The 13,682-nt window shown below is 45.8% G+C and overlaps 1 protein-coding gene and 1 long non-coding RNA gene across 2 annotated transcripts; both read left to right on the top strand.

Moving 5' to 3' along the window:
- Positions 1-2,929: 2,929 nt before the first annotated feature.
- LOC119388743 (uncharacterized) lies at positions 2,930-8,498 on the top strand. Its single transcript, XM_037656164.2, has 3 exons — positions 2,930-3,135; positions 4,932-4,988; positions 7,425-8,498. The coding sequence occupies exons 1-3, from the start codon at positions 3,118-3,120 to the stop codon at positions 7,650-7,652; spliced, it is 303 nt and encodes a 100-aa protein (XP_037512092.1). The 5' UTR covers positions 2,930-3,117; the 3' UTR covers positions 7,653-8,498.
- A 4,458-nt stretch (positions 8,499-12,956) lies between these two features.
- LOC119379519 (uncharacterized) lies at positions 12,957-13,364 on the top strand. The gene is made up of 3 exons (XR_005181225.2): positions 12,957-13,068; positions 13,133-13,195; positions 13,264-13,364. It is a non-coding gene; the product is annotated as an uncharacterized LOC119379519 (long non-coding RNA).
- Positions 13,365-13,682: the final 318 nt, after the last annotated feature.

Genomic DNA, 13,682 nt, shown 5'->3' with positions numbered 1-13,682 from the left:
ACTGTCGTGATCGATACTTGGCTTTATTTATTTGTCGCTTTGACATCAGTAGGCTAACAATATTGGGCACTCATCACAAACACTGGGTCCTATGTCAGGAGTGCCAAAGGGAAGCATACTGGGGCCTTTCTTGCTTGAATGAAATACTAATGACATCGTCAATATCTATAACTCATTTTATGTAATATACACAGATGGCACTGATAACTTATTTGTATTTTTCGGTGGTAAAAATCCTGATGAAGTGATGAGAAAGGCTAATGAAATGCTTGTCACACTGGAGCGTTGGTTGGAACTAAATGCACTAGAAATTAATGCGGCTAAAACGAAAGCAATCTTTTCTTGCCCTTAGGGTCAGGGGCGTTGCCAAGAGGGAGGGGGGGGGGCTCAAACCCCGCCTCCCCGAAATTTTCAATTTTGCTTGCGTATATGTACACGCACACATACAAACGCACGCACGAACATACATAAAGTATAGTTGGACCCCCCCCCCTCCCGAAAAAAATCTGGTTACGCCCCTGCTGAGGGTAAACATGTATTATGCTGTGAATCCTTGACAGCTCTAAAAACATAGAAATTGTGCCAACGTTTAAGACTCTTGTATAACAGAGGGCTGAGCTAGTCCGTAAGATTCATTCTAAAAAGAAGGGCGTGCAAACACGGACACCAGAAAGCCACGACACCTCAAACGCCGACTAACAACTGAAGAGAAGCACAATGGCGGAAAAGAAGGTAAACACGAAAACTGATCTGCACATGCCCATCAATCCGCCACGCGTTTGGGGACCTACGTGAAAGATAACTGTTAAGGCATTTGATTTCACCTTTATGCAAGTTAATCGATGGCAGGAAGAAACGTGTCGTAGGTATACCGTACATTAGGCCCGTAACCAGGGGGGGGGGGGCGCCCGGGGGGCCCCAGCCCACCACCCGAGATTTTTGTGACACATGGTGTTTTACCGAAAATAAATAATGAAAATATGCGTTTTTCTCAAATAGTGAAGGCTTTCAGCAAGTGCCCCCCCCCCCCCCCCCCCGAAAAAAATTCCTGGCTACGGGCCTGCCGTACATTCATTGCGTACGCGCCTCACAGGCTTAAGAAAATACGGCGTTAATGTTGTTTTCACGGCTGCCAATAAGCTAGATAAGATTTGTGCCGCTGTCTGGAGACAGAATGAGCGAGTAAAAGATTAGAAGCGGACCGATATGATGGCCATGCAATAAATGCGGTCCCTTTCATCTACGGCCGCTTCTACGTAGGACAGACGGGCCGCTGCATTAACCAGAGATTATTGGAACATATGTTCCAATATATGTAGAAGGTGAGCCTCCGGTTAGCGATCTCTCATATGAGAGATCGCTAACCGGAGGCTCACCTTGTAATCTATCGTTACATTGTCAAGGTTGTAAGTGCAGGCCAAAATTCGATGAATGCGTAGTTTTGTTTTCTTCGTTCAGCGAACTTCGTTCAGCGATCCTCCTGCGTAGTTTTGTACCGGCATAGGAATGAAGAAAGGCGCCTGATGATTGAGGCATGATATATAGCGCATTGCGTTAGCCAACCGTCGATTAGCTTGCACAAAGATGAAATCAAATGCCTTAACGCTTATCTTTCAGAAGACACCCACGCGTGCCGGATTGATAGGTTCGCCTATTGCATGCATGCGCGGATAAATTTTCGCGCTTTCTTTCTTTTCCATTGTTGTGCGTTTCTTCAGTTGTTAGTCGGCGTTTGTGGCGTCGTGACTTCTTTCTTGTGTCCGTGTTTGCACGCCCTGTCTTTTTAGAATGAAGTCTCTTGGTGTTTGGTTCACAGAAAAGTTGCTGTGGGATGTGAATATCAGTCACGCGTGTTAAGCTGTGCGTTCTTCCTACTAATATCAAAGCAGCCTTACAAAAACTCTACGTCCTTCAAAAAAAAAAAAAAACCTTTACGCATTATTTACAACTTAGCCAGGGATCAACCTTCTCCACAGCCCTTCCAAACGGTTTTTAATACTTATAACTTACGCCGTTCTTAGAGAAGTAAAGAACAATATGTCAATGCTTACAGACATAACAACGTTAGCGGAATACTCTCCTGTGTAGTCCTTACGGCTCATGAAAAAATTCAAAACAAGGACACCACGCACAAATTACGGGCCCCAGACGAGAATAATTTTACAATTACTTTGTGTATTAAACGCAAAATGGTTTTGGTATTTCGTGTTGCAGAACCGCGCTTCATGCTTTCTTTGTGAATCTAGAATATCGCATATTAAATTGGCCTTTGATGTGTTCTTTATTTTTTTTCTTTTCGCTCTTCTCTAAGTTGCGTGTACTTGCCACGTTCGTTTGGCGATCATGTGTGTTTATGTGCGCCAATTAATGTATGCCGTCACTGCATGCTGCTCAACTGTAATCAGCTGGGAAGCTTAATGAAGCTCGCAAGAGCTTTTTTATTCCCATGCCCTCCGCTTTCGGTAGGTCCAGTTTGTTACTGTATCGATGAGAATCACCGCGATTACCGCAGACTTCTTGGCTGCCATTTGTAATTAGCGCGACCGGATGTTTACAAGCCATATGTCAATCCCACCCGAGAGTAGCCACATTACGGTAGCCAAATTGCGATTTCTGGACGTAAAAAAAAAAGAACTGTTTCAAGACCGATCAAACTCGCTGCCTGATTTTTTACCCGTGTCAAAGAAAGTGGATTTATCACTTTGGAAGTTTGCGAATGAGTTTTGTCGAGTTTGCTTCGAGCTTTATCGATGTGGACTGGGTCGAATCCAAGCCAAAGCGGCCAAGACAAGCCAATTTCAAAGTCTTTTAGACGTTAATATGGCGCTGCGCTTTGTGTGCTGCTGGGTTCGGCAAGTGCGGCCGGGTGTAAATGTTCTACAAGCTCTGCGGCAGATATCAAGCAGATATGTGGGTCAGTAAAACCACGCAGGAGAATTCGAAATGCCGGTTGCACCAAATGTCGCGTTCGTCGTTTACAGAGACGGTTACCGCGCGATTGTTGACAAGCTCATAAAAGAGCGCAATCCGCTCAGCGTAGCCGATATCGCAAAGAAATAGAGGTCTATTGGAAAAGTGAGCCAGGTGAGGACATCAACGAGAGCTACTTTCGCGGGGATGTCGATCTTCTTGGAGGTGAGTGTGATTTTATTTTCTATGATGTTTTCGCTGGCGTGGGTTTTACTCGACACACCGACAAAAGAAGGCACAACGTAAAACACGTTTGTGTGTGTGTGTTTTACTTTCGTGTGCCATACTGTGTCCGTGTGTCATGTTCTCGTGCTGCAACTGATACCGCGCGTTCGTGTCCCACGGGCACTTGGTCGCGGTCATGGCCTATTCGGATTGAAATAGATCCAAATCATGTGGTGCTGCGTGGCTACCTCTAATACCGGTGTCACACGGGCACTTTCGATCGCGATCAGGGCCGGCCTGGATTAGGCTCGATCAGAATCAGATGCTGCTACACGGTCACATTTAATCGCGATCTGGCCCGACTGGGATCAAGACAATCGCGATGCACTGGCTCCCAGATCGCGATTTGACTGGCGTATGCACCAAGCTCGATACGGATTAGTTTGGACCGTTGTTGATCGCGATAAAGAATCCGATCGGGGTTGGCCCTGGTCGCGATCAAAAGTGCGCCTTTGACACCGGTATAACAGTCATCAGACCCAGTCTAGATCAAGACGATCGCTTCTGGCTCCGACATTGCATGCATTTGATCGACGTCTGCACCAAAATTAATTTAGATTAACTTGTAGCAGCGACCGTTGTTGATCGCGATCAAGAAACCACATTCGGATCGGACCTGATCGCGATCAAAATTGCCCCTGTGACACCGGTATGAATTGTTGATGTTGATATCAACGAATCCACGTCGTTATTCTCGTTGACCAGCCTGTAGTATATTGCATTTACTTGCAGCTTGCGTGTATGCCGAACTACACGCAGCTTGCGTGTAGTTCGGCTCTCTAGCCTTCCCTTCATTGCCAAGAAAAGTTGTCCGCGAGTATAGTGATGCTTATCGAGATAGCGCCTGCCAGCGCTCACAACCATGCCCTTCACAGTTCACAGTTGCTGAGTGTCCATCTAATTGCTATTACAATAATATATCCTAAATTAAGAAAGTTAAAACTCTGATACATGCACACTTGGCTAGTTAAATCACAATACAACTTGTATGGCTTTAACATTAATGGGGAAACAGTTTATCAAATTGCGCTGAAATAGAAACTCAGGCACTCGAGAATATTCAAGAACACTTAGCCATTTCATATTGACCGGCTCTACTAGTTCCTTCTTGTGGACTGTATTGCTGAGCAGGGGTTCCCCTTCGACAGTCTGGGATTACTTCGCTCTTCTTGGTGTCACTGTCTGAGAGACTTCTCTCACTTTTTTCAAAATGTCTCCTCAGTGACTGCACAGCGTCATCTCCCGACACTTCTCTGGCCGACCGAACCACTCTACTACATCATAACACACTTCCTCACCAACTGAACCACTCCTGTCTTTCCTGTCTCCACGCGCCTATATTGAGTTGCACTTGGTTCGAGAGTCACTGACATGACTCATCCATGCACAGCCCAGCGAAGGCCTTGGAAGAGCGAGTTCCTTGCACGTTCGTCTCGAAGCGGCGGTAGCAGCCTCACTCCGCATGGCATTGTCTCTCGAGTTCTAAATTTTTCCAGCTTTCGCACCAGCACTTGATGCGAAGCACGCTGCCGGTCGGTGGGGTGCCTTCTCTGTAGGGGGTGAAGGGGCGCACTTTGGAGAAGCGGCCGTTGTTGGCGTCTTGAGTTGCTGCGCAGGCTCGGTTGGTGCTGTGATTTCACGCGCTGCTTTCTTGCATGTTGTTGCTATGCTCGCATGCTTGTGTTGAAACACCATGTTTTGTGGCTAATTAAACTGTCCCATCTTTTGCCTTTCAGAGTGCAGGGGCCAGTGGTGAACTCCCACTTACAGTGTTGGCCCTCATAGATAATGAGGTAGGCAGCTGTACCTTTTGGTAATTTATGTTTGCTGTTGATGCATTAGTACTCATCACTATCAGTTCATCTACTTTCATCATATGAGCTGAATATCTTTTCTTCGCTACTGCTGCTGCTGCTTCCACTGTGCTTGCACTTATCAATTTTGTGGGCATATACTGTATTTGCTTGCATAATGATTACACTTTTTCTTTTGGATAATTGACACTGATTTAGAGGTTTGAGCGTTACAGCAGGTGAAGTTTTGGGACAGAACGTTCGGATGTCGGACAAGGCACATGTTCACTTCGCCTTGTATTAAAGGGGCCCTGCAACACATTTCAAAGTAATCATCGCATTACTTCATTAAAGGAGCTTATTGCCTCACAAATCGACTGCTGTAAAAATTTTTACAATCTGTCAAGTACGAGCATAGTTACAGGGATTTGTCGCACGCTTTAAGTGTTTTCTCTCCTTTAGTGCAAGCGTGCTGAAAGTTACGCAGGGGGTGATGACAAGGTAACAAAAGCTACGTTAATTCGTCAGCATGCATTATCCCCTTAAGCACTTCCTTTCCTTTTTTTTTTTCTTCGAATGCGGGGCTTACATTCAAAGTGATTGCGAGCGAGCGCACGGGCACATGGCAGCCTTCCGCAGTGCCAGTGTACTTTGTGCTCATGGCGCGGTCATTTGGGTTTATAGCATCATTTGTCGAGGGAAGAGGGAGCAATTTCTAGCTGACTAAAAATAAATTGTGAATTCCAGGCCGCGTGCTGTGCTATGTTTGCCTCACATGCTCTCAGGAGACTCGACTTTCGGTCGGCATTGTTTTCTGACCATGCTTGAAAAGTGTTGTGGGCCCCTTTAATTGTTTCATGAAAAGCACAGTGTGTACTTCGCTCTAAATGGAAAAAAAAGAAACCACACATTTGAGCATGTCTCATTCCTCTATATTTGTCGTCATCTGCGCTTTATAAAAATGATTTACCTGAAAACGTAAGGTGCCTCAAGGAGTAGCTTAGTCAGCATGAGTGGTGAGGAAGGAGATCAAAATAGTGGACAACAAACAACGAACCTCAGAGGTTCCGCTCTTTCCTGCTGCCGAGTGCCAACATCTTGGTGCTGTATATTGGCTCAAAGTTTCACTTTTCAATTACGCTCTTTGGCTGAACAGTCAGAACAGGAATCAGTCCAAGTGATGCTCATACAAAGGAGCCAGCAGACAGGAAAGAAACTTCTGCTTTCTTTATGGTGTCTAGAGAGAGAGCATCCCATGCGCTCGCTTCCTTGACACGGCCGAGAGCTTGCGCAGCATGCCTGTCCAAACCAGCTCATGGCGAAACACGTTCGAAACTTGCCTGTTCACCACATCCCGTAACAGCTGATATGGAGAGTTACACGGAAGGCAGAATAGGTGACCATCTGTGCAAAGGCAGCGGGCATGCGTTGAACCCCACTAGTCGCACTGAACTGTTACAGTAGTTTCAGTTGCATAAATGATTAAACTGTCTCTGATTGGCTGTTTGTGTTGTGCTGCAAACTGTGTAATTTTGGAGCACGAAAGCACTATAGTGCAGAAGCCTCTTGCAGCGACTACAAACTACATAATGTATTTGCTCTTTGATAAGACAGGGGCGGAGTTGGGAGACATAAGGAGTGATTACGTTTTGACGCTAATGTAAAGCGATACGTATTAGCTGGAGGGTTATTGAGACTCAGTGATTGCAAGGTATTACAAACAACCAGAAGTATGAAAAAAAAGTGTGTCATAACAAAAATTTAATTTTCTTGTCAGTATTCCCACGAAAGCTGAAACTTGTGCTAATTTAACTCGCTGAAGAAAACTATAGTAATCTGGAAATTTTAGTTAATACCACTTTGTAGCATATTTCACAATTGCATCACATCAGCTGCTGAGGTGGCACAAAATTGACTCAAAGGCAGCCATGATGATCAATAACATTTGCTTTTCATTTATATGATTGCAAAAAATGGATTTTTGATCTTGCTTGAGCCATTATAGTATCAGATTTCTTTATTGCTACTTGATATTTGGCGTTACGGCTGTTATTTTTGTCCCTTTTGTTAGTTGGCGGTCCTCTTGTCTTGAAGCTAATGTTTACCTTCATGTTTTTGCCCCATATTTTAGCAGTCAGTTGAATGAGTGATTGCACAAGTGGCATTCTGAAGGTTGCGCTAATGCTACCAATTATAAGTCCTGCATGTGCCTAGAGCTGCACACATATTCTTCTTTGAGCTCCTCTATTTATCTGTTTCAAGTCAAAATTGTGAGACCTCTTGGAGCAATAATTTTCAGCATTGAAGCTTTCCGCTACAAGGCAGTTATGCAGGTAAATTGCAACTGTAATAGCAACGCTTTCAGGATGAGTGCAACAATGTTAACTCGCACAACACAAAAAAGAAGAGGATCACAAAGACATTTTTCCAATGCAGGTCCATCTGAGAAGTGGCATATTCGTGAAGGAAGAGCAATGGGCTTGGCTGCTGTCGCGGCCCAAGGACTCCTTATTTTGCAAGGAGGCCACAAAGCTCCTGTGCAGTATCCTTGAGCTTCAGAACAAGAATCCCACAGTAGCGCCTTGTCGGTGCTTGGTGCGCCAGGAGGACAAACGGGCCACCGAAGAGGGCCCTGACACCAAGAAAGTTGGAGGCTGTGGCTAGTGAGTATTTTTCCTTAAAGAGGTACTGACACAAAAATTTTCGTCTGGCATTATTTTGCTGCAATCCATCACTGGGGGCCTATTATTCATAACACGGCAGATTGTTTGCTGCAACGCGGGACAGATAATTAATTACAGTCTGTTTATTACCGACTAGTCTCAGTTTCCGTTTAGCAGAGCGAGAACAACAAGTTGCCTGGTGCAACTAATGCCATCTAGCATGTGAGATGGTACACAGAACCGTAATGCACTTCTGTGCTGCCTGTATATCTACTCGCATTCTTTCGCTGCCGTAAGTGCTGCTCAATGTCGTTGGCGTCATTTCTATCATCATCGTATGGTGGCAACGACTTTGTTGAGGCTTCCATACGTTCTCTGCAGGCACGAACTCGCGAGCAGTCGCCGAATAGTTGCCTGCTGGCACAAGCGTAAACAAAGGGCAATGGCGACTATGATGCCGTTATTCTAGCTGCGCCAACTCGGAGCTCAGCCGCTGTGGTGATGTCTCGGAAGTTGGGAGTCACCTTGAGGTCACTTTGGATGATTTCAATGATGCAAGGTGTGGCATATAGCGCTGGATCACACACGCGAACTTCAATATTCATATAAAAAATCTTCCAAGCTATATTCGCTGTTCAGGTTTGGTAGATGATATACGCATGTTCACGGGAATCAATCCCTGAGGCTATCTCAGCTGTGAAATTTTGTGTCAGTACCTCTTTAAGGTATTTTTCTTTACGTAGTGGCATTAAATTTTTACTTTAGGTGAACAAATAATCTAAATATTTAAGAAGTGCTTCATGTATTTGCTCGCTACTCTGCAGGTGGCTTGCAGAATGTGAAGGTTAGCCGGCAGGTGTGCATGTGGCTGCCCGGATGAAAAAGATGAATCATCTCATGGCCAAAATGCTTAATGATTTAAATAAATAATGAAGATGCAAAAATATTTGTCTCACTGTTTTTCTCCAAGCACCTACATACAACACTATATTTGATTGTTCTACCCATTTAGAATATACTGCACCTTTGAAGCACCATTAAAGCACACATTGCTGCATGTTCACGTATGAATAGTGTATGCATGACATAAACTATTCATAAACCGACATTGCCTTATTTGTAGTATGCTATATATTTGTAGTATGCTATATGACCCACAAAACCTATATCACCCATATGACCTATGAACATATATCTCCTGTATGACCCATAACCCTATATCACCCGTATGACCCATAAAACCTATATAACCCATATGACCTATAAAACCTATATCACCCATATGACCCATAAAACCTATATCACCCGTATCCAATAACATCGTATGTACGGGTCCTGTATATATAGGAATTTTCAGTAGGGGAGGAGCACCAAAAAAGGCTCGAGCTCGCATTGAGTGCCCTCGAAAAGGCAAATATCCAGATAAAGCCTTCTAAATGTTATTTTGGCTTCTCCGAAGTGACTTATTTGGGCCATGTTGTAAGTGCTTGCGGCCTCAGCCCTGACCCGTCCAAAGTAAGTGCACTGGCCACCATTCCGCCTCCGACTACAGGTAAGCAACTCAAAAGTTTCTTGGGATTTGCGTCCTATTTCCGCCGCTTTGTCCCTGGCTCTCGCAGTACACAGCAACCCGCTGAATGTACTACTCAAGAAGGGTACAAAATGGCACTGGGGTCAAGAGCAAGAAGCCGCCTTCGCCGACCTTAAAAGTGCGTTGCAGTCGCCACCCACACTAGCCCACTACCGGGAGGACGCGCCCGTAATCATCCATACCGACGCCAGCGGTCTTGGACTTGGAGCCGTTTTACTGCAAGCCGACCCTGATGGCCACGAGCGCCCCGTCGCCTATGCTAGTCGACGGTTAAGTGAACCTGAAAGTCGGTGCCATGCGTCTGAATTGGAGTGCCTAGCGGTAGTTTGGGCGGTGGAAAAATTCAGGCCCTACGTATACGGCAAGTCGTTCACCATTGTTACCGACAATAGCGCTCTCCTCTGGCTTCAAGCAATGAAAGACCTCAGCGCGAAATTGGCGCGTTGGGCGATCAAACTGCAAGACTACTCTTTCAAAATCGTCCATCGCAGTGGCTCTCAACACCAGACGCACACTATCTGTCTCGAAACGCCGCACCTCAGAATTCTTCAGCGCCAGCTCTCGCACTTCTTGATCTTCGGGCAGCTCAACATGCAGACAAGAATGTTGAGGACATTACTCGCACGTCTGTCTGGCGCACTGCCGACTAATATTCATCGTTTAGAAAAGTTGAAAGCTGCTTACGCTCTTCGTGATGGTATTCTGTGTCATCGCACCACGAGAAGCTCTTCTTGGCGTCCTGTCGTGCCGCAAAGTGTACGACAGTGCGTGCTTTTTATGTGCCACGACGCGTTTGCGGCTGGCCACCTTGGCCAAACAAAAACGCTGGCCAGACTCCGTCAACGTTTCTGGTGGAGAGGCATGGCATCTGACGCAGGTCAATATGTGTCCTCTTGCTCCATATGCCAGCAGAGGAAAGCCCCATCTCATCCCATACAAGCACCTCTTCAACGCATACCGCCACCGGAGGCCCCTTGTGAGGTCATTGGCGTTGATCAGCTGGGGCACTACCACGCACCCGGCGGGGAAATAAGTTTCTGATCGTCGCAATCGATTACCTAACGAAGTGGACCGAAGTTCAAGCCGTCCCTGACTCCTCTGCGACTCATGTTATTTCTTTCGTGACCGGACCCATAGTGTTCCGCCATGGCACACCACGAACGTTGACCACGGACCGCGGCACGCCATTTATGTCTCGAGCCTTTGAGAGATTGCTACACCAATACGGAATCCGCCAAGCTGCTGCCTCACCAGAACACCCACAAACGAATGGACTGGTCGAACCCCTTATGAAAATGAACTTTGCGAGTCTAATGTGCAACTAATGCACACCTAATGTGTCATTAGATTGACATTAGACCTGCAAAGCCTAATGTCCTTTAGCATCACGTGTGCATTAGACACTCAAATGACAATATGCACCAGCATTTCTGATGACAGAAGTAAGCAGATTTTTCATTGCGTATCCTAATGCCAAAGCACATTACAGCTAAGAAATATATATTAAGCGTTTATCACCACTAAAAATTCTATATCTTAATACTAATCGTAACAATTGCGAGGATTTTACATCCCAAAACCACGATACGACAGTGGCGTAGCCAGGGGGTGGCACATCGGGCCCGTGCCCCAACCACCCTCCCCCTCCCCACCCCTCGAAATTTTTTGGTCATGGCATACAGAGCCCAAAATGACATTCGACCACATCTGCCTGCCCGGCCCCCACTTCAGATCAACGAGGTGCACCCCCCCCCCCCCAAAAAAAAAAACAATTTCTGCCTATGCGACATGGGAGACCTGAGCCCGGGCCGTTAATCTGCCGGACAAACAATAAAGTTATTTCATCATCATCATCACCATGCCCCTGCGATACGATTATGAGGCATGCCGTAGTGGAAGGCTCCGAAAATGTCGACCACTTGGGATTCCTACATGCACCTAAATCTAATTCAATTTCTTACAGATCTCAACATTCACGTTTTGTCTTTGAGAAATCTCAAACGCCAAACAGTTTGTATTGCAATAAATATTTCAATCATGTTTCAGTAGGAGATATAACATTGAGCACTAATAAGCATTGAGCACCTTAAGCACTAATAATAATAATAATAATAATAATAATAATAATAATAATAATAATGCTGGGATATTCCGTGCCAAAAGCACGATGTGGAGGCACGCTCTATTGGGGCATTCCGGATTAATTTCGACCACCTTGGGCAGATAAAACTTCAATATATATATATTGAACAGGGGCGTAGCCAAGGGGGGGGTTGGGGGGGTTCAACCCCCCCCCCCGAAATTTTTCAGTTTTGCTTGCGTATATAGGCACGCACACACACAAACGCACGCACGAACATACATAAAGTATGGTTGAACCCCCCCCCCCGAAAAAAATTTCTGGCTACGCCCCTGATATTGAAGTTTTATCCGCCGGATATATTGAAGCGTTTACTAATTAACTAATTTTCATAGTGTCGCTCGCGTGCGGTGAAGCGATGCCCCGAACAGTTACACAGAAGTGTCGGTTTTCCATTTGCCCAGAGGATGGGGGGTTGGAATAATAGAACTACAGTGCACTGTAATAGAACTGCGGACACTGAGGGAAGCACGAGAGATGAATCAGTCGGATCGTTGCAGTCAGAATTTGGAAATGTATCATCAGCTACACGTTTTCAACAAAAATACGCCTGGGAGCAGTGGCTACCAACGTAGCCTCCCCCACCCCCCACCCCCCACTCCATTCTTCATTCCCCGTCGGCAAGTTCCTGAGAACGGGGTACAGGGGATGGGGGGGGGGGGGCGCCCATGCCTTTCATCCCGCAGCTAACGCTTCTGCTTGCTGTTACGCAGAGAAAGTAGAGGAATGGGCACCTGGTCAGATACATCCTTTCTCTTTTATTGTGCAGGAATGCATGCTATTCATACCTATCTACACACGCCTCCAACCCTGAAACAAATCTGTGTTCGGCGCTTGTAGTACGCAAAAGCATTGCCTCTGAGATCTGTACTAGGGTGGCTAGAATGCAGCCACCCTACATACTATCTACACACGCCTCGAACCCTGAAACAAATCTGTGTTCGGCGCTTGTAGTACGCAAAAGCATTGCCTTTAAGATCTGTACAAGGGTGGCTAGAATCCGCCACCCTACGTGTATTTTGCAGGGACTCAGTGATGACCGTCGCCTCGGGAGTTAGCAAAATTTTTTCTAATATGCCAAGAACAAAAAGTATAGTTTGAAAACTAAATACAATGAGTGATCAAATAGTGCAGACGCACCTATACTTGTGTGCAAAGCCATAAATACATTTAATTTGCAATACAAAAACAATCTGCATGATAACACGACACTGCTGCCACCTATCTTTTCTTTTTAGTCGAGCCTGTTAGTCAGCAGTTGCAACAGGCCTCGTTGTACTACAGGTGCTTCCCGCGAGCACATGTGCCCTGCAGTGACATATTACCGTGTTGATAGATATTGTGTGCGTTTATTGTGTGCTTATCGTACTTCACATTCGTCGACTGGATATTTTGCGCGTTTCGGAACGTCCTCCCGCATTGATCAAGTGGGGGATGATGCATCGTCGTTCGTCGCCACTCAGAACAGCCTCATCGGACGCGCAGCTTTGTCTCCGCGCTCAAAAGTGCTTTCTTGCTTCGTTTATCGATTACCCACGTTAATCGCGTGATTCATTATCGAGTGTAGCTCCAAAGACAATCCACTTCCCAGTGTTGTGACAAGCGGCGACCGCGGTTGTACAGGAGCGGAAGCGTGAGCCTTTTGACGAGCGACTGTGAAGAATGCAAAACCAGTGCCAAACTTCGGTAAGTTGAAGAATGTCGCTGAACTAAGTAACTTGGTTATTCATTGCGTGATGCTGTTGTGCAGGAATCGATAGCCCGGGCGGCGTGTTGGCACAGCGAGGATGAGAACGAGAGACCCGATAGACAGGTATGTTTGGTGCTTTGAGCGCACTTGCATTTACATCTGTCATCTGTTATCTGTCATGTATGTATCAGCGATGACAGCTGTTCACGGCACCGACACAGAGGACATATTGCAGTGCAAGATAGGAGCGGTCTTCCTCCAAGCCCAGACAAGCCATATTGAGTGGTAGGAATTTCTTTTCATCACTACAATGAGACAGTTTTGGCACGTAGCACATCTCGAGATATAGCATATACTGGCCCTTAGCTTAGGTGTGGGAAACCTATCTCCTGCACTTTAGTGCAGTGCATATTATTTAGTTTGGATCCGTTGAACATGGAACATGAAATAGTTTGTATTATTTAGTTTGTAATCCTTGAACATGGATTGACGCCAGAGCCAACGTTTTGACACTTGAAGTTGTCTTCATAAAGGGAGCAACTGGTGCTTCTTGACATTGCTGTCTTGACGAAGGCAAGTCTACTTGTTGAAAAGTTGGCTGCAGCGACAT

Source organism: Rhipicephalus sanguineus, chromosome 1 (genome assembly GCF_013339695.2).
Source record: "Rhipicephalus sanguineus isolate Rsan-2018 chromosome 1, BIME_Rsan_1.4, whole genome shotgun sequence".
Lineage (NCBI taxonomy): Eukaryota > Metazoa > Arthropoda > Arachnida > Ixodida > Ixodidae > Rhipicephalus > Rhipicephalus sanguineus.
This window is presented reverse-complemented; position numbering and strand designations above follow the sequence as displayed.